This window comes from Alexandromys fortis, unplaced genomic scaffold (assembly GCF_014885135.2).
Source record: "Alexandromys fortis isolate MF-2015 unplaced genomic scaffold, M_Fortis_MF-2015_v1.1 scaffold_112, whole genome shotgun sequence".
Taxonomy (NCBI): Eukaryota; Metazoa; Chordata; class Mammalia; order Rodentia; family Cricetidae; genus Alexandromys; species Alexandromys fortis.
The window spans coordinates 2,320,210-2,345,717 of NW_026068013.1; the positions used below are offsets into that span (position 1 = coordinate 2,320,210).

The window sequence follows — 25,508 nt, forward strand, 5'->3', positions numbered from 1 at the left end:
CTCTCTCTCTCTCTCTCTCTCTCTCTCTCTCTCTCTCTCTCTCTTCTTTCCTTCCTTCCGGTTCATTTGTTCCTTCCTTCCTTTTTTCCTTTCTTTCTGCCCCCTCTCCCTTTTCCCCTACTTTCTTGCTTTCATTGCTGGTAAGCAGGACCAAAATTTATGTCCTCACCAACTTCTGTCTTCAATAACCAGAACCTGTGGTAGTGTCAGCTATTGAGAGTAGAAAGAGCTGCCTTTGTCTGATCTCAGCATTTGGCATCTGGATCCTAACTGTGGACAAGCCAGTAAGTCCTAATGGTTCATAAACATCCACAAGGAAAGTTAAATAGTTTTTCGCTTTGAATAGTGCGACTGAATGTGGTGATTTCTATATTGAATTTTTATACTACAGTTTACTTTTGCTAACTCATAGAGTTGTGAAAATTAATCAAGAGTGTAGCAGTTGATAAGGTCAAAATATAAAGATTATTTAGATTATAATGCAGTTTTAGTCTCCAAGAACGACTAAAGATCAAGCTGGAGCTATCATTAAAGAAATGTTGTGCTGTGTCTGTGTGCAAACGACCACTTTACTCAATAGAAAGGTGGTAGGAGTGCTTACACCTTGCGTTTCTTGGGCTAGTCTCCTATTGTGAATACAAATCTTATTAAGGCTCTATGATTTTCCACAAATCATTCTATAAAATAAAAATAGTAGATTCAGGATACTCTTCTTTTTAAATTTTAAATACATCTTTCTGAAATTGACCAAATTAATGTAAAATAATAGGATTTTGATTTTTTCTAGGACCTCGCTCAGACTTCTTCAAATTGATTCTATTCCCAGCACTTTATTCTTTTTCCTCTTCTCACTTTTATAAGAGGTGTCTGGATCTCAAGTTAATTTTAGAAAGGACACAAGGAAGATGCTATGAAGAAGAATCAATTACTTCATTCCTCAGAGTTTAAATTAGCTTAAATATCATTTTGATAACTTATATAATGGATATAGTTATATGTATTAATTCAAGGATTCCTCATCCCCCCTTTCAATTTTCACTGATTGTAATCCTCAAGAATTTAAATTCAAATAGGATTACTTACTATCAAATAATATTAAACTTTTTCACATGGTAGACTATTCTCAATTTTGTTTAAGCTCCTCTATCAATGAAGCAATTTGACAAATTTTTAAATTTGCCTCTGGTTCATTGTGTCTATGATATAATTTAGGTATATTTATATTAGAGTGTCTATAAGATCATGCCTCACTTTCTAATAGGTTATAATCAGTAAAAGGCAGCACTGGGTGACTTTGTTATTGTGCAAATACCATGAGGTGTAATTGCACCAATCAAGACAGCTGCAGCTTTTTCTGGCAGTATAACCTTACAGAAGACCAGTCATGTATATAACACTAATGACCAAAATGCAACGACATATTAGCTGTATGCGCTTGGTGTGTGTGTGTGTGTGTGTGTGTGTGTGTGTGTGAGAGAGAGAGAGAGAGAGAGAGAGAGAGAGAGAGAGAGAGAGAGAGAGAGAGAGAGAGAGATACAGAAGTTTCATTTAATCAAATCTCAAACATTAGTATGGTAGTTAATAGTCACCATCTGAGGCATTATTGTTTCATGGTACTTCTTTGGTCTCTAATACATGCAGAACTTCTGAAATGTCTAATATGTACTTTGATAGCCTGTAGGAAATTGCAATTACAAAGTGTAAAAGAAGGAGCCAAGCAGATGAAGGACAATTTCTGAAGCTATCTACTTTCATGAATGAGATTTTGATGCTCATGGATAGGACATTGAGTTTATTTGGGATGTAGCAAGTATTCCAGGGAACCTGACAATACCTTCAGGAGAAACTTATTGTTTTTCTAGTTTTAATCTAGAGTATGGTATAGTACTATTTTAAAATTCAGTTGTAACCTTTGTAACTGGAGGTTTAAATTTGTGCATATACACTATAGTGACAATAATCTTACTTTACTCACAGGCAAACTGAAGTGTGGCTTCTCGACTGAGAATACTTCCAAAAGTGTTGGTGGCTAAACATTGATAAAGCCCAGAATCCCTGACTTCACTTGGATTGCTTATGATAAAGGTACCATCTATCAAACTGTAGCGATAGTCACTTTCCAGATCGATCTCTGTTCCATTCCGGAGCCACCTGAGAAAAATATCAGAAGACAAATACATTAAATTATGGAAGGCATTATGATACTTCTTAAAAGTGCACGCATATGCGCGCACACACACACGCACACAAACACAAATGGCAGGGTCTTGCTATGTAGCCCTGGCTGAACTTGAACTCAGAAATTCCCCCTGTCTTTTCCATTCTTGAGGAATTTTTTTAAGCTGAAGAAAATCAACACATAATTAATTTTTACCTATAAGTAGGAGCAGGGTTGCCACGAACTTCACAATTCAGAGCTACCTTCTTTTCGTCAGAATCCGTTGGAAAAATGACATCATCAGGTTCTTGCACAAACACTGGCCCATAATCCACACTGTCTGCAAAGACCAAAAGATGTGCACTTTAAAATGATTCAATGCTGAGGTCAATCCACCCCTGACTATTGCATTTAAATCTCTTGATCTCTTTCTATTCGCAGTCACATTTCTGAAGGAAGGCAGAGGCAATATGCCTTGCAGAGTGCTACTGTCTAAATTGATCTTCATCTGTGAAACAGAAGAGGCAAAAATTACAAATATATATATACTATATATATAATTTTAATCTCTCAGACACAAATAAAATAATATAAAAGCATTTCAAAATCCCCTGAAATTGGCAAAATTCTAAGAATGCTAAAAGTAACAAAATTAAGGAAAGGTTCCAGATTCATATTGTGCCATAAGAGCTATAGACATGGAAATGTCCATTTCAAGCTTTTGATTTAAATTCCTATCTTTAAAATAGATGTTTCAGTTACTATTACAAATGAACAAACAATTAAGTAATGTGTTTTGATCAAATACATCTCCTACTCCCTCCCTTTCAACTTCTCCTGTATACCCTCATCATTTTTCTGCAACCTTTCTGTTCTTTTAATGCATTGAGACCAAGTAGTGCATCCAGTGTGTGCAAGGGTATGGGGCCATGCCCTGTTACTAGGCAAACTACCAGTAGTTGCATCCCTGAAGAATCAAGGCTAACCTTGAATTCATCCATCATCTGCCCCACTTTATCTCCCCAGGACAGGAATTACAGGTATGTGCCAAATGCACAGTCCATCCTGTATATACGTCCACATTCACAGGAAGTGCTGCTTACATAAGGCTCAAGTGCAAGAAAACAAGTAGACACATCTTTATTAGAATCAATACACATGTACAGAAGTACCCAATTATTATATATAATTGATATATAAATTAAATTCTGAAAGATTTGTATATTACATGTTTAAGAATAAGTAAACATAGAACATACGATCAGTCAAAAGAGAAAAGGTATCAAGGACTGGGATTTTATAATGTAGACGTAACCTCTACTGCTACTTCTTCTTTCCCTCCCTCCCTCCTTCCCTCTATTTAAGTCTTAACATTTAAAGTATTTTGTGTTTAATGATGTCAGCATTGTTTTTGCTTCTAAGTGAAAAGTTAATCCTCTGAAATCCTCAGAGAAGACTTTACTACACCAGTCACATAGTGAGTCGGCTCTTACTAATGTTTTAAAGATTTAAGATTAAATTCTGTTAACCGTCAACATAGAGTGAGAGAAATAAAAGCTTGGCATCCTCCATCAAACCAGAAAAATGTGCTTGTTTGTTATGAGCAAAATCACCTGTATGCTGTAATGACCTTGTGTAAGTGAAGAATGCCTTTTGTGTATCACCGTCAGTTTCCAGAGCAACTGAGCCCTTTTCCAACTCTCCACTATTTCATGTGTCACCATGAGGCCATAACCAACCCAAACAACAGAGAAAATAATGGGAAATAAAACCAGAAGAGCAAAGTACATAGAATGCTAAGTTATGGAGTTAAGCCTAATTTCTTCTTTTGGGCAATGTGGCATTTTTTTAATTAAAAAAAATTTATTTTTGCAAAGTTTTAACCATTATTAATAAAGGACTAAGTTTCTGTAACTACCTTATAATGTTAGTGCATATTATTTTGAATTATCAGACTATGAGTCAGACTTACCTCGAGAGAGCTGCTTCAGATTATAGGTGATCTACCTTATTCTGCATTATTTATAATAGCTGCTATATAGAATTTTTCTAGGTGACCGTCAACCAAAGGATGGGTACACAGAGTGTGTCACAGACACACAGTGAGTAACTAAAGTGTGCCATAAATATGGGTAAAGTATGCCACAGATATACAATGGTTAATTAAAGTATACCACAATGCACAATGGGTACTTAAATGTGCCATGAATATACAATTAGTAACTGAAATGTGCTACAAATGAAAAATGAGATTTTATTTAGCCACAAGGTGAAATTATGACATTTCCAGAAAAATCCTGCGTTAAGTGAAATGAGCCTAGCTCAGACAAATAGGACTTCTTTTATGTATGACCTTAGATATTCTTACTCTCTCCTGCCGTTCTCTCTGTCACACACACACACGCACGTACACTAGTGTCGGTGCACATCAGTAACTAGAGGAGACCGTGGGCGGAACGGGTTCTTTGGGTAAAGCAGAGAGGGAATGTATATGACATGAGTGAAGAGTGGCCACAGAAGGAAGCAGGGAGATGCAGGGGGCAGCAATAGATAGGAAAACACCAAAGCATGTCTGGAATGTCATAATAAAACTTATTATTTTTATGCCAATTTAAAAATAAGCTATCAATATTGTAATTCTTGGTATGGATTACAGTTTTTACTCATATTTCTGGTTATATGATTAGTAAAGCTCCCCACCCTATTTTTCTTTTTCTAAGTATCTTGATTTTCCTGTGTGAAGCACACATTGACACACACAGTTTATTGATTTACAGGTGTTAATGATTCTTGATTTGTATTTTCCTAAGACTGGTTTTCACAAATCATCCTAATTTTTCACTCCAGTGCTTGAATACAGCTCAGAAGCAGAGAGCTTATCTAAGACAAAAAAGACTCTGGAATCCACAAATCTGTTTTATCTTTGACATCTGACCACTTTAAAGTCATTCAAGATTTGTCTCAGTTCCGGGTCCTCTTTCATGGCACTGCTTCATTCATCATCATCTTTAGTGCAAAGAGACCCTAATCCCAGTCACGCTTACCAACCTGAGACAAAACGAAGACACCCATGCAGCAAGACCCCCGCTCTCCTCAGAAATCTCCATAACACGACCTCAATGACTCTCATTCCTTGCCACATACATCCTTACTACTTTGGGGATTTACCTGCAATGGTTTTGTGCCTTACAGAAAAAGTGTACACCAAGTTAAGGCTCATACTGTTGGAGCTGAAATACAGACGTAGAGACTCGAGAAGGGCAACTTTGGCTTCTTTTCTGATAGCTCCAGTCACAGCAAGAGTTGGTGTGTATGGAGGTAAACAGGATCCAGGTGGGCAGATCAGAGGAGCATGAAGTGGAGATATTTACAATGTGTATGTGAATCACAGAGCCGTGCTAAATAACATATGTCCTTTTCCCTCAGACACTTGTAAGCAACCTCGGCCACTGGAGGCTCAGCAAACTTAGGAGATGAGGCTGTGTTGAGAGCAATTGGCTACACTTCTAACCAGCTCTTTTCCAGCTATCCTGGGAGCACATGCTTTGTGCACTCCTTTCATTATTCTCAATTGAAATTCATGATCATTGCAATATAAATACACATGGAATGTTCAAAATGTAATAGAAAGACAAAATTGAAATGATATATCCAAAATACTATTTAATTAAGTATGAAACATCCAAGGAGAAACTATAACAGATTATAAAAAAAGATAACCAAAAGTTTTGTTTTAATTTTTTATAAAATTCCTATGAATAAAGTCACTTAAAATATAATTCGATCTGTGTGTGTGATATTGGTAAACCAAACATCAAATTGTTGGATGATATAATTTTAAAGAACTCACTTTTTCAAAAGTACTCACAAAAGTTAGTAAGTTCTGTATAATTTGTACAGTTTTACAATAATATAGTCATTGCACTTAACAATATCTTACATGTAAAAATATAAGGGAAATCTTTTTCTAATAATTACAACAGAATTCCTGCTTAAGCAAAGTCTACTATGGCATTCAACTGTCCTATGGATTCCAGTGATTGCATCTTTAGCATTCTCAGGGCCACTGTGTACATTAAAGCACTGTTCTCTTATCCCCTTGGTCTAGAGACAGTCCAGGCTTCTTCCACAAGTCCTGCTGGGAGGTTCCACACCCATACATTAATGGAGCATAACAGTACCTGCTACCCATTGTGACCTTGGGCTGGAGCTCTTCCACGGGAATTCTCAGACAGTTGACTTGAGGGGACACGTTTTCTTGGCATTCAGCCAGCTAGGACTTGAGGGACACACTTGTTTTTCTGGAGAAACTTTCTGGAGAACTACAATGATGCTGTTTTGTCACAGAAGCCACATGCTGCCTTCTAGAATGTTGCGCTAAATCACACTCAATCCAGTCTTCTGTCCTAACTCTTGAAACACAGCCTTTTCCTCCCAAACTTTCCAGATGCCAATATCATCACTGCCAAGACGAGCTAAGAAATCAGCACTCTATGAGGCCCCAAACTCAAATTCATGGGGAAGGTTTCCTTCCTGTTTCCTGCATGGGTGTTTATCAGGATGATGACAAGCTACTAGTGTGTCTCCCTGCATTCTAAACTGCCTTCCAAACAAGGACATTCCCTCTAGTAACTGCTTTTCCTATCATTTCTCAGACAGTTACATCTGATGCCAAGCCTTTGCCTGCTGGTTACCTCTAACTTATGGCTGACACCAGCACACCAGCAGTGTAATCTGAAGGTGTATCATGATCTCCTGTCAATACAGAGATGAGAATCCAGGGGGAAATGCTATGACTAGGCTTTGACTGAGCAAGCCTGCGAAGGAGTACAAGAGACTCCCTCACATTACCCCTGCTGTTGTTGTTTTCCTTTAGACACTTTTATTTTTCCATTTGTAAGTGTGATAACAGGCTGCTAACACTTTTTACTTCACTCCTACCATAAGTGATATTTTATTACTGTTTACAGTCTAGATGCTCAGAGGTCTCTCAGGCAACTGCTGCTAAAAATGTACTTCCCTGCCTTATTGGGGGATTTCTGCTAACTTAGATAAAAAAAAGTTCACATTCCTTAATAAGTATATTTCGTAACAAATTCCTTGGTCACCCAGACATGGCTATAAGCATTATCTATGTGCACAGTTCTTAAAAACAAAGCAATTTCCTCTCTCCACTCTGTCCTTAAATTTACGGCTGAGGCTGGACTGCCCCCCATGTCTAGTCTACTTTTGATCGAATACTGTTTTCTCACTGTAGTTACTGCTGAGCATGTGCCATGTGAGGTGAGCTGGCCCCTGTGCTCACACAAGACTCAGTACATTCTGCTTTCAGGATTATTACAACATAAAGCCTGTGCTTTCTGTGGGTAGATGTGTCTAATTGGAAGGCCAAACACATGAGATTACAAAACACTGGATTGCAAAAGTAGGAGGAGCTCCTTGACTCTGACCTTAATCATATGTTCTTGTTTCTTGTCATAATGGCTCGATCTCAATTATCCTAGTGTAGCTGCCTAGAAACACCATGAAGTTTCCTCTTATCTAGAGGTAAGAGCAGCTTGGTCTAGTGACTGGGCCATTTACCAGAATAGACAAACAGAAGAACAGAAGGAGTTAAATGAGTTAAATATCATTTATAGCACAGGTACCTGAAGGAAAAAATACCAAATCCAAGTATAGTCTAAGAATGGCACAAAATGATTAAAGTCAGTGATAAGAACAGTAATTCATTCTAGATGAAACATATATCAATATCCTAGAAAAAGGTTAGCGATACCATAAAAACTAAGTAAAAGAGAAGTGGGATATGAGGGCAAGAGTAGAATACTGCACATTTGGGAAAGATTCTTTCTCATCTTGAAATTATTTTGTAAATATTTGACAGATTTTTAAAAAGTACAGTTTTGAAAGCTATGTGGAAAATGTATAAAATGTCAAGAGTTAGAAAAGAAAGATTTGCTGTGGACAAGTTCATTTATAAAGAATAGATAATTAAGTGGGTAACTTAATTATATACTTCTTACCTGTCAAAAGAAAAGCCAGAAAATAACTGAAGTATTAAGAAAAAAAATACTGTCAACTTCAGACTAAAGCAGAATAAAGGTATTTCAAATAAAAGAACATTAATATTCTTTACACAATCATGTATTCATTATTTTAGGATATGCTTCACTAAGAAAATTGAAAATACAAGGGGAGAAATCTGACAGAAGAAATTATGACTTTGAGGACTCAGTGGGTGAAGGTGCATCCCTCCAAGCCTGAAAATCTAAGTTGGAATCTATGAACCCACATGGTGAAAAGGAAGAATCATTTTCCAAAAGTTGTTATGTGACCTTCACACAAGAGCACACACTCCAATACAAATAAGTAAATAATAATCATTTAAGTATTGAAGTAGGGAGCTTGGAAGATGATTTGGTAGTTAACAGTACTTCTTGCTCTTGTAGAGGAGCTGAGTTCATTTTCCAGCATCCACAAAGTAGCTCACAAACATTTATACCTCCAGTCTTAGTGAATCTGACACTCTCTTTTGATTTCTGCGTGCCCAAAACACACATGCGGTACACAGACATACATGGAGGGAAAACATTCATACACTTAAAATGATATAAGTAAATCTTAAAAAATAGTACTAAAGTAGGCAAAATATTAAAATTTAATAAAGTTAATATGTAGTCACAGAATTTACTTTGTGTTTTCAACATTTCACAATTTTAATCAGATAAAATTTAGCACATTTAGTGTAGATGATTAAGTGAAATAGTAGGAAGAATAATTTTATCTCTCAGCTTGCAGCATTTGCTTTTTTCTTTTCTGCAGCATCTGCTAAAGTAACAAATAGAACTAAAAAGTGGGTTTTGCACAGAATATTAAGGAGAAAAAAAGAATGCATAATTAAGTTCCGAATAAACAACTCTTGGCTGACTACTGAGATTGGCTGCCTAAAAAATGTATGCAGATGTAGCATGATCACAAGATGACACAGAAAATTAAAATAGATGAAATGTATGAAAAAAGTGTGAGGCTAATCCTCAGAAGAGAATAGAGAAGTGTGCTCAGGAAGGGACGACACCCGCAGCATGAAGAAAGAGACGGGTTTATTTTCACACTGTCTCTATGGCATTGGAAACAAGGAGAGGTTTAATCTGATTCTCTTAAGACTCTGTTTTTCACAATGTAGACAGGAGACCAATCTTGATGCTCTAGTGGGTAGGTCTACCTGTGAATTCTCTCAAATGATTGTTCCCCAGGATTGAGTTCCTGAGGGATTTTTGGGATACTGTATCTCATTTATTGTTAATTGTCTTAACCGATGGGGAGCGCTGAGGATGAACTGACATTGTTCTGCTTAAGGAGCAATACAACAGAAAAGACAAGAAAGAGGGAGCTGAGGTCTTTGGTAATGTGAGGTTCAGAGTTAGCTTCCATGTCTTTGTCACAGTCAGTTTGGTGGAAGCCAGTTCACAGCTAGGACCATAAGAGCAAGGGACAGGATACACATGAGAGGCTGAGGAGTCACTGAGTCACTTTAGATACCTATTGGTATCTACGTATTTGGTTTATATTCTTCTGTGCCACTAAGGACTGAACTCAGGTGTCAGACCTCTGTCTAAGAATGAAGTCGCTTCAGTACCTGTGAGAAAACTCCAGGAAAGCAAGACAATAGTCTCGTGACCTCAGTATCTTCAAAGCATGGAGTTGTTCTTGGAACGTGTTTCGGGACTTTTGGGGTAGTAGGTAAGAGTGAGTTTACTTCAGATTATTCACTAAAACTGGCTATTGTGACTTACTTATAAGCATCTATTGAAAATGATTTTTGCCAAGTGTGACTTGTCTGCCACATATGGCTTACCCTTGTGATTCTAACTCATGGGGTTCCTATTTACCCTCAGGGTATAATTTGTCAGAGACTGTGAATAAGTTTGGCTAATACATGGGACTTCCATTTGCCTCAGTTATTGGCTCCATTCTTTCAGGTCCAGCTGTTTCTAGAGTGGTGACACCAGGGACTTGTGCAAGCTAGACAGGTGTTTTCCACTGAATTACTGTAGCAGACATAAATCTTTTAAGGAGCAAAATAGCATTATGTCTTCTATATTTCTTCCTATGTCTTTCTATATGAATTCTTCCTGATAGCACTTTCCTGTTCCCCTTTATCCTGAGAGGAAAGTACTTTAGTCTACTTTTTCTGCCATGTTTTAAAATTGAACCATATAGGACATAATGTCTTATATGTAAATACACATATATTTAAGTTTTTCATTTATGTAAATGTGTCCATGTGAATGTAAAGCATATGTGTGCAAGTACCCACAGAGTCCAGAAGGGGGCATTGGATCCCCTAGAGCTGGAGTTACAGGTGGTTGTGAGATACTAGATATGGTTCTGGGAAACAAACACCGGTCCTCTGGAAGAGCAGCCAACACTCTTCACGGCAGTGCCATCGGTCTAGCCCCTCACATCACATTTTACTGACTATAAGGAGATGACATCACATTACCTTTATAACCACCATCATATTTTGGGATATAGCCATTTTATCACATAAAAATAAATTATTCATTTTAATAGTCTTGGTTTGCCATGGGTGAAAAAAGATATGCAAGATTTCCAGTGTCTGCTGAGACATGTATTACAACAAACATTCTCCAAGTTTGCTGGTGTTTGTGTGTGAGTTTCTGCCGGATGCTTACTGCAGAGTTAAACTGTTTCTCCTTTTTCTCCCCAGCAAACTAGAATTTTAGATTTATCAGAAAAACTGTGGCACATCCTTCTGGCTTGACTCTTGGCAGGGTCAGGATGGCTTCCTCTTCGGGCTCTGCTATTTTTCTCATTTTTCACAAGAGCTTGCCAACCTCAGGTTTACTCTCAATCAAAGTTAAAGGGAATTACCTGCAAAAGCCATATGTCAGACTCTTGTCCAGGAAAAAGAATTCAATCACATCCAGGCAAGATGTATCAGATACTCAGATGAGAAAGCAAGAGTCAGGGAAAGTTCTTATATATTATCTCGAACATTCTAAAATGTGAATTAAACTATATTGGAAGAAATTTTAAATTAGGCTAAATTGGATCCCTGGGACAAGAGATTTGTTTTTCACTCAAAGCATAATCCATGGGACACAGTCATGGATATGAGATAGAAATACAGAAATTTCTTGTAAATGAAGGGCTGTACCTTTCCTTGATTTCTGTAAATGAGTCTGTACTTTGTCAAGATCCCAAGTTGGTGTGTGTATGTGATTAAAAGACACTAAGGAGAGCATATATAAAAAATCACTTTGTCATTACTTGGGTCTCATCAGCCAGTGTTGAGCAGAATGAAAACCATTAATGTTTTTGTAGCAATGTTTGAGTTACAAGTCACCATACAAAGTAATAAACTCATAATGAGATCAATGCAGAAAAGTGTCTTTTGCCAGAAAGAATAGAACTATTTCATTGAATTTGTTGGTCACATGGCTATATCTTAGATTAACTGTAACCCAAGCTGCTAAGTACATTCGTAAGGATGTTTCATAAACGTGTCATTTGATGTGGGAAGACCCATGGTAAACTGTGTCATCCCTGCTGGCGACAGCCTATAAAAAGGACACAGAGGAAGGAAATGCTTGCTCTTCACTGGCCAGTCCCCAGGATCCATGGCAAGTCTGTTCCTTCACTGGACTTAGAGCTTGCTTCCTCAGATAGACACTCATTCTGTCACTTCTGTTTTTCTAGAGAGCCCTAATAAATATATTTGGCCACTACATAGTCCAAAATAGGCCAGGCCCACAGCAGGTATAAAGGTGTTGTACTGTGAAGAGAGCTGGTTGCAACAGACTCTTTGACGGTGTCTGACTCTAGCTTATGCCCTTTTGCATACTGATTTTATAATTTGCATTTATTTTATTTCAGATCTTCTGTCTATATTTTAGTCATATTTGAGAGTTACCTTAATTTCTATTAGCTGTAAGAGAACACAACATCAGTCTAGCAGCTTGTAAGAAATTAAGACAAATATGCAAAGCTTGTATTTCTGAACACTCAATACTTTCTAACTAATCCAGCAAGATAACACTGCCCTCAAAATGATTAATCCTGATTGTATATCTGTCTGATTACGACATACCCAGCAGGCTTTAATGATGATCTCCAAATCCACAGTCACACAAATGGCTGGCTAAACTCAGCAATTATAAAACAAAATTTCACGGATGTGATAAAGCAAATGGGCTGAGGTACTGGGTGTGGTTTGGAGGTGCTGGGGTAGATAGCATTCACAATGTACTATATACATGCATGAAATTTCCAAAGCACAAATTTAATAACAGTTGCAAAGGAAATTAAACATAATGCAATGAGACTTTTAAAACCCATGTCAAGTATTTTAACATTAGACATATGTTTATGGTCAAATCATCCTGTGTGAATAAGCTGTAAAGGCCAGCATCATGGGATGAATGCCTTGAAAGGCAATGATTTTTTATAATCAAGAATAATGAGCTTGCTTATATATGGTAACACAGCATAAGTTGATACTTTAATCTTTGACATAAAGTTCTAGAAAAATGTTTCTTCAAATATCTTATCTGTACTCAGTCAATCATGATATTCAGTATTGCTCTTAAAATCAGTAGAAGTGTTAAGGAGAGCTGTGTATGGAGCCTATTAGTAAGGGAATTCTGGAAGAGGCAGGTATCACCCCTGGTTTTCATTCCTCCAGGAGGCAACAACGGTATCTATACCAGGCATTTCTTGGAGAAATGGAGTGAGATAGGCTAGTTTTAAATCATGTCACTGTGTCTGCTAATAATCCCAGGCAGGAGCCATGTCCTCCTTGCTAATTTAATGTTGTAACATGTCTAACAATGGCAGACTTAGGAACAATGAGAAAATGTTTTTCAGTCCATAATGTTAATAACTAGAGAGTGGTTTTTAATTTAACTGGTATCTAAGTGTGACATTGGGTTATTTATTTATCACCCAAAAATAAAGTTTATATTTAAGCATACAGTCTTAGGATATGCGGTATATTATACTTAACACTGCTTTACTAAAAAAAAAATCTAGAAATAAAACTATACTTAACACATATATTTCATTTATTTAAAGATTTACATCATTTTAAATTATGGATATGTGCATATGTCTGGGGGGGGGGGTCTGCGCACATGTGTGTGAATGCCCAGAGGCACTCCCTGGATTGCATTCCCTTGGAACTGGAGTTATAAGCAATTGTGATCAGCTTTACGTGGGTTCTGGGAACAGAACTAAGATCCTCTGTAAGAGCACTACACATTTTTAATCACTGAGTCACCTCTCCAATCCCCAGTATGTCTGTTTTAAGGCTACTGATACTCATTGTCAAACTGCCATTCAAAAAAAAAAATGCTTTTACTTTCAGACTATTAATTTTGAAATTTAGTTTTTTCTATTTATTTTCTTTCTTCTTTCTTTCTTTCTTTCTTTCTTTCTTTCTTTCTTTCTTTCTTTCTTTCTCTTTTTGTTTATTTTGTTTTTCCAAAGAAGGTTTGCCAATATCTATGGAGCTAGTCCTGGAACTTACTCAGTAGACAAGACTGGTGTTGACCTGCCTTTGCCTTCGGAATGCTGGGATTAAAGGTGCGCGCCACCATTGCCTCGTGAAATTTAGTTTTAAATAACTACTGGTAGTAAGAATAATTAACAATTTTATTAAGAATCTTGAGAAATGTTTAGAATAGAAACCAAAAACTTTAACAGGTTTCTCTACCCAGTGGCCTTTTCTTCCATACCACAGCCTGCACACTTCCTTTTGTCTTCCAGCAAGGCGGTTTAGGAAGTTGCATTTGTAAGTTCAGAGCCTGCTCCTATTAGATGTAGATCATCTTGTCTCCAGCACCCTCCCCCACTGTTACAAACAGTTAATCTGTATAGGACTCAGAGAGCTACCTATTTGACATGCAAACAATCAGGGAAGAAGAAGCTTGTCTTTTCAACTCTCCTAAATACACTTCCAGCATTCCCAGATGGCCTACACACACTGAGCCCAAAGCCTCTAAACTCCACCTGCTTTCCCAAAGCTGATTCTCTCTCTACAACACAGCAACCTTAAGACCTGTCATAGCAGTCTTGTATTGTTGGACTTCGTCAGGCCTTAGCATGAAGCCTAGTGTAACTTCCTGAGCATAGCTCAAGTTTGGAGACCTGTCTTTGGCCAGGACTTTGGCATGTGAGTGACTCAGCACAACCTAGACCGCCCCTGCCCAGTCACTGCTAGAGTGGCAGAATGTTATTGGCCCTTGTTCCTTATTCCGCCTCAACCCACCCCAATCTTCTCCACAAGCCCCATCACAAGCTCCTGCCTGATACCATTAAGTGAGTTCCTGCTTTGAGTCCACTTCCAATTGCATCTGACTGTCCTGCACAGTGGGGGTTGCAGGAATGGGCGCATAGTGCACTCACCTTTCCCTGGGGAATACGGAGGCTCAAGAAGTCTAGCATTGTATGAAGTGTTCCTTGCCTAACTCAAGCTATTTTCATCTTTTTCTGCACTTACCATCTTGTCTGAAGGCATCCGATGAGTGATAAAGGTTGACTGGAGGGTGGTACTGTTGAGCTGCCCCTCGCCAGCTCGGGGGAGAAACACTCAGGGTACCTAAGGAAGGGCTGCTGTACCGCGGCCTGACCTTGGAACCAAAGGCAGATGAGGCTGAACTCTTCTTAATTCTCGGCAATGCAGCATAGGAAGTGGGAACACTGGAGATTGCTTCAGAGTTCTCTGCAAAAAGGAAGCAGCAACACAAAATCAATCCCAAGACCCGCGATTGACCTTTGTGTGTGTGTGTATATATTATTGGAAATCTGCTAGAAATTAATTCAAACTAGAATTAAAAGTGGGGAAAAAAGCATTAGAGACTAACAGGTTTGGGAATATTTTGTGAAACCTTAATTGCTGTAATATGTTCCTTGATTAAGAATGAAAAAAATAAATGAAGTAGAAATAGAGCAAACAAAGCAAAGGGAGATAGAAAATGGGGGGAGTAGGAAAAAAGGATGGTGGGAATAAGGGAGGGAGGGAACGAGAGAGAAAGAGGAAGGGGTAGAGAAAATGTTTAAAGACGCAGTCTCTTTGCACAAGTATTTGAATATACTTAGAGCTTGTTTTAATCCATTCCATGTAGGGGAATTTAGTGACTTCTTTATTACTGAAGTTGGGAAAATTATTTCCGCTTATGTTTTATAGCTACAAAGAGAAATACACATAGACAGGAACGTCATTGGCTGGAAAACATCACGCCATACCAGCAGTTCCTACTGTGGCACTCATCTTCTTCACACTAAAAGTTATGCCTTAGGTTCCCCCAGACATCCTCAAGTAACTACTATAGGTGAAAGAATCTCTATGGAATGTGTCATGTTTTATGATTTCTCTAAGTTAATATCAAATAGAAGAAATGATATTATGAAACTTCCATTTCTGTTCATTATTAAGAAATATTTTATTTTCATTCTGTTTAATTTCCTAAATTGTGCTACATTAAGAAAAGAAAAAAGTGTACATAACTTCTGAAAAATATTGAACTATTATGTGCTCAGAGAATAATGTGGTAGTTTGAACGAGAGTGGTCCCTATAGGGTTATGCTTGAATACTTGGCCACAAGGGGTAGAACTGTTTGAAATGATTACAAGGATTAGTAGGTGTGGCCTTGTTGGTGGAAAGGTTTCACTAGGGTTGAGGTTTGACATTTCAAAGGGCTATGATAGGCCCATTCTCTCTCTCTCTCTCTCTCTCTCTCTCTCTCTCTCTCTCTCTCTCTCTCTNTTAATCAAATAATTTGAAGTGGGAAGAACCAACTAGTCTGGGGCTTTCGAGGTGGGAAGACCCACCTTTATTCTGGGCCACACCTTCTGCTGGTAGCCTGTATTGTATAAAGGACATGGAAGAAGAAAGCTTGCTCTCTTTGCTTGCTTGCTTTCACTGACAAGTCTATTCTTCATTGGCACTAGAGTATTCTTCTTTGGTGTTCTGGTGTGTACAAAAACCAGCTGAGGCAAACAGTCTCATGAAATGAACAACTAGTATAATTTTGGACCTTCTATTGCTAGACAGCAATTGTTGAAATAGCTGGACCACAGAACCTCATTTTAAGAAATCAACACACACACTCATTCTATAAGTTCTGTTCCTCTAGAGAACTGTGACTAATATAGTAATAATTTATTGCATAGTTGTGGAAAACAATCTGAATAGAATGAGATTAAGTAAGACACACATTAGAATTTTGCATTTCTAATGTAAACTGAACTGAACAATTTGCTAAGAATGGGAGACTTTTTAAAACATTTATTTGATGTACACGGGTGTTTGGCCTGTATGTCATTGTGTGCATCACATTCACACCTCATGCCCATGAGACCAAAGCAGGATACCAAATCTCCTGGAACCAGGGTTACACGCAGTAGCAAGCTGCTAGATGGGTGCTGGAAATTGAACGCAGGTCTTCTGAAACTGTAGCACATTGCTCTTCACTGTTGAACCCTATCTCCAGCACCAATCTTGGGATTCTTTTAAGAATCAGAAGATTGCTCAGAGAACATATTTTATGCTAATGCCTGCTAACTAAATGTAAGATGAAAGTCAGGTTTTACCAGTAAGCTTTCTCATAATTAAAATAATCTAAAATCACTTCAGGGTCTCAGACAGTTATTTTGAGATATAGAAACATTCCCATGATTTAGAAATAACACGTTAGGTGCTAAAGTATCAAATTAAATTTAACATTTCTCTACTGTAAAATCGCAAATATAATTTTTTGAAAGTCAAGAAAAATATATTTTTGGATGTTTTCCACACTTAAAATGAGCATGCACTTTACCATCACTGAGAAGAGATCTATGTCCTTTAGCCTAGAGAAGGCTCAAGCCTTCCACAGCCTGAAGAAGGTGTATCAAGTTTACCTGGAAATAACTAATGCCATTGAGCAAAGTGTACTGGAGAATAGATTGTAGAGAGACATAACATCTCTTTTAGAACCAGAAAGCAAGCACAAGTTGTAGGCAGCACGTAGATGTGCTGGGAAAATGAAGGAGAATGAGAATTTGCTTTTATGGCCTAACTTGCAAGTGTCTTCATTTTCAGAGTAATTGTCTGCATTAGGTCTGTGCATCCTACCTTACAAATAACAGAGAGAAACATCCCAACTCCTCTGTGCTATGAAATAATTATAAATATAAGCTTGAGATTTTAATCAAGGTAAGTATAAAACTTAGTAGTAGAAAACTAAGAAACTTTATTTAACAGTTAGTTTTGGTTAATTATGCAAAGAAATAGTCTTTATTGTTGTAATTTCAGACACATATCATTATGTTTTGTTACTATTTGTCCCCCACTTCCCTCCATATTCTACTGTTGATCATTGTGGTAGTAAATCTTATGTACACACACACACACACACACACACACACACACACACGTAAAATACTGCCAAGAAGGTCAGCAATTGGTTTGTACCATTAACAGATAGATGAGCTGAACCCTGACTGGGCTGTGTATTCTTCATCAGAGCACTGCCTTCTCTGTGCACCCTCTCATCTGTAGTTGTTGTGATTCCCTTTTGGTTCATGAATGTGAACCCAAAGCTTTCATTGTAACTTGGCCATGAATTCATGCATACAGCTCTCAGGAAATGCATATAAAGATGCCAAAGTTGGAAGTCCAAAAGTGAATAAATTGTTTTCCCGACCTCCATGAAGTTCTAATCTAGTGGAAATGAAGGCCAGCATGCATCTGCTTTTAATGAAGAGTGGAAGAAAAGTAGATTTGAGACCTGCAGGCTCCCTGTCACAGTTGCAGATCCTCTCATTCAGCCAGCAGCCATAGAAAATATTTCTCAGAGGAAAGACCTGAGCTGGCATTTTAGGGAATGCAGGGCTCAATTGGACTTAAATTCTGAATGCAAGATATCAGAGCTCTAAAGAAATCAAACTTTGGAGTCATATTTGCAAATCATATTGTTTGCTTCCTTTTAACAGTAATAAACACAATTTCTGACCTAAGTCATTCCCTTCCTCATTATCAAGTACTGACAATCTTCAAATGGTCTTTATTGAATTTCTAAAATTTGTTCAAACTAACTATGGATATAGATAGATAGATAGATAGATAGATAGATAGATAGATAGATAGATAGATAGATAGATGATAGATAGATAGATAGATAGTCATGAGCCACAAATGTCCCTTGCCTTCATGTGATTTCAGTCTAATAGCATTGGTAAAGTGTTCCTAAGTGCCTCAAACTATTTCATTCTGTACATTTATAGAAGCAAAACTGCATACACTGAAGGAAAGAGGTGAGGGGACTTTAATTGGTGTCTAAATGTTCACAACAGAGCTTTCCTTCCTGAATGAAAACACACATTGGCTCTGGGAATACAAGGCTTCCACCTGCCCCAGGTGCTCATTTCACTTATGGAAACTTTGGGGTAAGAGAGATCTCTATCTCGAAGTCTGTTTTCAACACAGCCTTCAAAGATGGAGGACAGAGTTTAAATCTGGACTCTATACCACAGTTGCTGTGTGCCTGATCATGTCTGAATAGCTCTTTTTCTCAGCTTCTGTATTTGTAGAATGGGAATACCCAAGTTCATTTTATAGCATCATGGAATAGAGCAAAGTCATATATGGAATTGGAATGATTTCTAGGGAAACAAATTAATGTTAGTTTTATTGCAATTATTATCTATAGTTTGTGCTTAGCCTGTGCCACAATCTGGTAGGAATAGCATGTCCTCAATTTATCTCTTTCAGCTGAGATTAATTTACAAGGTAAGAGCATAAATACTGTCTTTTAATTTAGATTTTACCCTGAAGAATTCAAATAGTGAAAGAGTAACCCTTATACTTTCTCACCTTATATATCTATATAAGTAAATTAGGGGGGAAGTGAGGGTAAATGCAGAAACTGTGGATTAAAGAAAAATTAGCATTTGCATATTCTTGTGATTTTTCTCCGTAACAGCAGGACTGCTCTTCTCCCCATTTATCTGAGAATGGATTAGGAGAAAAGTGACTCCTAATTTTTCTGAGAAAATCACTTCTCAATTGGTCAGTCTTTTAATAAGTACCAGTGTTGGCAATATCAATGGAACCTGGGTAGGTATTCCTCACTTCTCCATCTATTTTCTCACTTTATATAGATCAGACCTTAGGGAATGTGCCTTGCAGTAATTTCTAAAGTGGCTACTCAATTAACCTGGTGCTCTCACATCCTGGGATCCCAGCTGGAAGATGGGTAGGAGTAAATATTAATGCCTCCATCAGACATCTCTTCCTCAAATGACCCTGAGATCACTAAAGTTAGATTATTTAATAAAATCATGATCTGCTGAGTCGCAGTGACATTGCCACACCTTTTGGTGTCAGAACTAACAATAATCTTTTTCATTATTTTAAAGGTCATTTTATAGAGTTACAATACTGCCACTGAGTATGAACAATATTAATACAAGTGAAATGGAATATGTAGAGCAGAGATTCCTTAGGGTAACATTTAATAATAAAACAAAATAAAACACCATTATGATAAATGATGTATTTTAACCCCTTGCTATATTTTGAATATTTGTAAATTTTCTGACACCTATTAAACTTCATAATTCTCCATATGTCCCTAAATGTGAAAATATTTCTACAGAGAACTTCAGAACTCTAAAATATTGATGATACCATTAAAATGTGTGGTGGGACTCCATCTTGTCACCTCTTCACACACAGGGAGCAGATTGAAGGCTGTGGAAGGAAAAGTAAAGAAGCCACACCATAGCTTCACGGAGAAGGAGGTTGCCTCTGTAACTCCATACATTGCCTATAGTTCTAGTTTTACTTTAAATAAAAATACTCTAAAACATCAAGAGATTTGTGGCGGCTTTCCTAATAGCAACACTGAGACACGTAAAAGCAGAGGACCACCGCACACTGAAGACACTGTGCCCACAGAAAGCAAAAGTCCTGCAGTCCCCAGGCCTCCATGTGACTCAGTTTGTCATCAAAGTCAGCATGAAGAAATGTGATACCTGACCTTTGCCAGGGCGACTGTTAAGCAGTCCTATCTTTGACGAGGATTCATGTTCACTGTGCAATTCCAGGCCTCTTCTGTTTTATGAACCTTTAAGGATGGATGGAACACCCCAGCAGAGCCCGTTGTACGAAGCACACTTAGAAAAGCTTACTAATTTCTAAACAATGTACATTTTTTCAACTGGGTTTCTGCATCCAGGTGGAAGAGAATTTGAAATAGCCCAGATCAGATGTACTCAGCGTTTCTGCCTTACATATAAACTTTACTCCATTTCAACTGTGTGAGCCAGAGAGCACTAAAAAGAGAGAAGCTCTCTGTGTGAAAGCACCATTTGGAAGTCAAGCATCAGAACGAATTATTGTTACACACAAAGAGAGCAGCTCATAGCAATGCAGTCTTAGTCTTTGCGGGAGACTGGAAATCAGAACTAGCTACAAAGTATGGGGAAGAGTCCTATCCGATCTACCTACTTCTCAGATTCACTGTGGACAGTTGTAGCCACAGTGATGCAAGGCTGGAGAGCATTATCTCCTTCTCCATGTTCTGAGGGCTGGTGGTATGTATAAAGATGTACCATGAAAACATTACATATCAATTGTATATGATAAGATTTTTATTTCAAAAATAAAATCTTCCTATTTGGATTTTGGTTATTATAACTGCAGTATTTATGCAGTATCTCTTTAAATAATGAAAAACATAATGTGTGATTACTTAAATCAGTATTTTTTTATAATATGAATCGCTGAGGAAATCACTGCAGTACTAGTTGTGGAGTGTGACCATATTAGCAATGAAATGATTCCCTCTTCCTTTGGACAATGGAAGGCTGCAGTAAAGTCTGAACTCTAGCAGCTATATTCCCTTTCATTGCCTTATTCTTTTTGTGTTACACAAAGATAAACAGTGGTTTATAACACTGCACACATAACACTGTTCACTAGTAAATGGTCCAGGTAAAAAAAATAGTTTCAAAAAACATGGTTACCATAAGTTTAGAATCTCTCTATGGGCAAATTATGTATTTGCTACATCAACAAAATATAATTCTTGCTTAATAGCTGTTTTATATATGTAATTGTACTATGTTAAAGTCTTACTTTTTATTTAGAAAGAAAAGGGAAAATGATGTGGGATATTCTTCTGTAATATATGTTGCTTTTATTGGTTAATGAATAAAGCTATTTTGGTCAATAGTTTAGCAGAGCAAAGCCAGGGAGAAAACCCAGAGATATATAGATAGAGTAGGCAAAGATATCTAGATAGAGTAGGTGTCAAAGAGACACCATGTAGCTACTGAAGAAAACAGATACCCTGAAACCTTGCTGATAGGTCACAGCCTCATGGTGATACACAGATTAGTAGAAATGGGTTAATTTAAGATGTAAGAGTCAGTTTATAAGAAGCCTGAGCTAATAGGTGAAGCAGTATTGTAATTTACAGTTTCTGTGTAACTATTCTGTTCTCAGCAGTCAGGAAACGAAAGAGTGGTCTCCATTTATACCTTTTTCCCCCTTTTTTCTCTTATTTTGTTTTATTTTTGTTGTGAGGAGAATGCAGGAATGGTGGGCAAAAACAGAAAAATAAATGGAATCAAGATACATTATGTCAAAAACATATATGTAGCACAAAAAATAAAAATCCAGAGACAGATACTGGGGTTCAAACCAAAGTCCAGAAATGCAAAGCAGTCAAACCATTAAAGAAGTCTTATCTCTACCAAAGCTAAACTACTGTAGGATCAGCAGACTAAACAGACAAAGCAACTTAAATAAACTAAACAGACTATGCCACTCTCTCCTCTCATTTTATATTTCCTCTAGTGCTGGGATTAAAGGTGTGAGGCATTTGTTTCAGCATCAGTTGTGAGTAGCCCAGGGTGGACTTAAACTCACAGAGATCCTTCTGCTTTTGTCGCCCAAATCTTGGGATTAAAGGTGTTCACCACCACTGCCTGACCACTACTGGCTTAGGTTTGCCCTTCTGATCTTTAGGCAAGCTTTATTAAAAAAAAAAATAAATAAAATATCACTATATTTCCCCTTTTGTCTAAAATAAAAAAGGCTATAACTAATATAATAAAAAACCTGTATCCACCTACATACAGTATGTACAATAACTAATATAACATATAGAGGTAAAAAGTACATCAAGAATGTCTAGTCAATTAACAATTGACTAATTTAGACAAAATACTCCATATTTATCCCATCTTGGTGAGACCAAGGTCTTGTACCCATTATTTTCCATCATAACTTTCTTTCTGCATCTGTTAAACAAAGAGAACTATAACTATTTCGGCTTCAACTCCCTCAGAGACCCAAGAAGGAAATAATACTAACTGAGTAAGCAGGAAGTGCAAACAAGTAACTTCCAAAAAAAATGTGAAAATGACAAATATCAGGTTGTCTGGACAGTCACCCAAAGTTCCTCTGCAATGTTGGGGCATCCATCTTTGACCTACAGGCTTAGAATACCTGACAGAATTTTCTGTGAAGCAGGGTATTATGAAGGACTTCTTTCCTTATCTTGCCAATATTTGGCATTTACTTCTTTTTTTTCCCTCCTGGTTGTGCAATTAGGACAGCATAATGTTAGCAGTCAAGGCAGAGATATTTTCTTGCCTAGTGCCTAGCTTTTTCCATAAAAAAGTAAACTCTATGTAGAGTTTTTTTTTTGATGACCATTATCTTCTTTGAAGTATATTGGTGTTGCCAAGAGCAGACATGTCTTATTGTCATTAAAAGGAACCCATGTTATTAAAACATCATAAATGCCATATCCTGTAGATTGAAGATGACCTGTCTATTTAAAGTATCTTTGTTTGACCTTAAAAACATACCTTATGTGGCTACAAATTTGATTATACTAGGTATAACTACTAACCTGCATTTTCTTATTACACTAAAGAGTTGGTAATAATAATTTTCAAGACTAGAAATTAGCATTATATTTTTAAATGAGTTATAAAGGTACAATACTTTGAATAAGAATAGAAATGTATGTACAGTATGTTCTAACAAAATTAATCTTAATATACAAAATTTGTATACAAAAGTCCAATCCAATATAAAGCATTTAAAACTAGTAGTTTCTTTTTAAAAGTAGAATTAATAATCTATCTTTTTATCTTAATATATCTATATTTCCCCCTTTTTTCTTTTTAAAGTAGATTCAATAATCTACCATTTTATCCTATCATATCTATATCCCCCTTTTTTTTCTGGGATGGCCCAGATGGTCCAATGTTTTAGAACATATCTGTTGTGGTTTCCTCTGAGTCCTGCATCCAGAACAACTTCAAGACTGCTGGCTGAGATGATCCAGTCTCACAGCATACTCCAGTAAGAACTTGACCATAATCCTAAATTTTCTTTCTGTCCCCATAAGATTATCCATGCCCCCAATCAGCAGGAAGCAGCCTAGAAAACTGTCACATCTCCCACAATGGATTATGGATGTTTGTCTTTGTTTAGTGTATTGGTTATAAGTTGTTATGGATAATGATCAGGAAAAAAAAAAGCCAAACAAAAGAGATTAGATTCAAGATTTTTTGTTTTGAAAAAAAAAGGGGGGGGGAGAAACTGCGTGGGATAATGATTTTCTACACGGTGAAGATTTGTCACTTATGTTGGTTTAATAAAACCCTGATTGGCCAGTAGCCAGACAGAAGTATAGGCGAGACAATGAGACTAAGAAAATTCTGGGAAGAGGAAAGGCAGAAACATAGTCACCAACCAAACACAGAGGAAGCAAGATGAGAATGCCTCACTGAGAAAATGTACCAAGCCATATGACTAACACAGACACAAATTATGAGTTAATTTAAGTTGTAAGAGCAAGTTAATAAGCCTGAACTAAGAGGCCAAACAGTTTATAGTTAATATAAGCCTCTGTGTGTTTCTTTGGTACTGAATGGCTGGGGAACCTGGCAGAATAGAAACCTTTATCTACAAACATAGAATAAATAAAAAGGAAAAAGCTACAAAATAATAATAATAACAATAATAGTAGTAGAAGAAGAAGTAGTAAAAGTGAGCACAAAGTAAGTGAAAAATGTAACCGTGCACTGTAAAGCTTTTTTTCTTCAAACTCAGTCTCCAATTGCTTTGAGTCTAGGAACTAAAGGCTGGTGAGGCCCATGCCAGAATTAGAGAGGAATTCTGCTCCTAAGGATAGTTTCTTCAAAAGAAATTCAAAAGAAAAGCTATGCAGGGGATGCTCTGTGGTACTTGGCCAGTTTGGTGAGCATTCATTTGACTGAGGATATACGAAGAGACACCTGAAAGTCAACTGAAATTCACTGCTGTTGTAATTCCACTGCTCTTGACCCTGAAACAAAGACACACAGCGGGCTGGCACAGTTCAGCCAGATGCTGGGTGTCCATCTCCCTTTCAGTACCCACATAGCTCTCACACAACAAAACTTACATTCTCACCAGATCCTGGTGCCAGAAACCAATTCTAAATGGCAATTGTTACTTGGATCTTTATGGGAAGATCACCAACTGCCAAGTCTCAATTCAATTCTCACAGTCATTGAATTTCAAAGGAATTTTCTCACCCATTTGTGTGTAGCTCACTTGCAATATCTTTCTTTTAGCATTACCAGGTCAGAGTGACCCTTCTGCCAATCCTCCTCCTTAAGGAATCAGTTACAAAAACTGAGTCCAGCAGGAACCACAGTGCTCTACAATTTCCTCGAGTTACTATTTTAGGCATTCTGAATATAACAAAACATATAATCATTGAAGAATGAAAACAGTCTCTCATCTTGCTCCTCAGTCATCACGCATGCTTTCCCAAACAAAGCAACTTGTGCCATTATTCGATCTGTAGAACAATGCATGCTTTAATGGCAGTCGCAAGCTACTTAAAAAAAAAAAAAAAAAAAAAAAACACTGCTGGATCAGAGTTCTGATCTACAGACCAGAAAAACAGGCAGGCTTGACTTGGTTTTCTTTCAAAGAAATTGAATCCATTTCTGTATGCATCTTCCTACTTATTACACTGGGATCACTTAACCCTTTTAAAAGTATTTATTTCATTTACACACACCACACCACACACACACACACATACACACACACACATACAGAGAGAGAGAGAGAGAGAGAGAGAGAGAGAGAGAGAGAGAGAGAGAGAGAGAGAGAGAGAGAGAGAGAGAGAGAGAGAGAGAGAGAGAGAAAGGCTGGCCTGGACCAGGCTAACCTTAAACTCATAGACTCGGCACTCAGTTCTGAGATTAAAGGAGTGTGCCACCATGCACAGCTGATTTATAATTTTTTACCACGTTATGGAA

General features: G+C 37.3%; 1 protein-coding gene across 1 annotated transcript in view; it reads right to left on the bottom strand.

Annotated features, from left to right (window-relative positions):
• The window catches only part of Cntn5 (contactin 5), a 656,861-nt gene that overhangs the window by 445,965 nt on the left and 185,388 nt on the right, over nucleotides 1-25,508 (bottom strand). The window contains exons 2-4 of the mRNA XM_050162227.1: nucleotides 14,682-14,903; nucleotides 2,375-2,498; nucleotides 1,976-2,151 (exon numbers count right to left, since the gene is read on the bottom strand). Coding sequence (XP_050018184.1) covers nucleotides 1,976-2,151; nucleotides 2,375-2,498; nucleotides 14,682-14,903 — 522 coding nt within the window. The remainder of the gene's footprint in view (nucleotides 1-1,975; nucleotides 2,152-2,374; nucleotides 2,499-14,681; nucleotides 14,904-25,508) is intronic.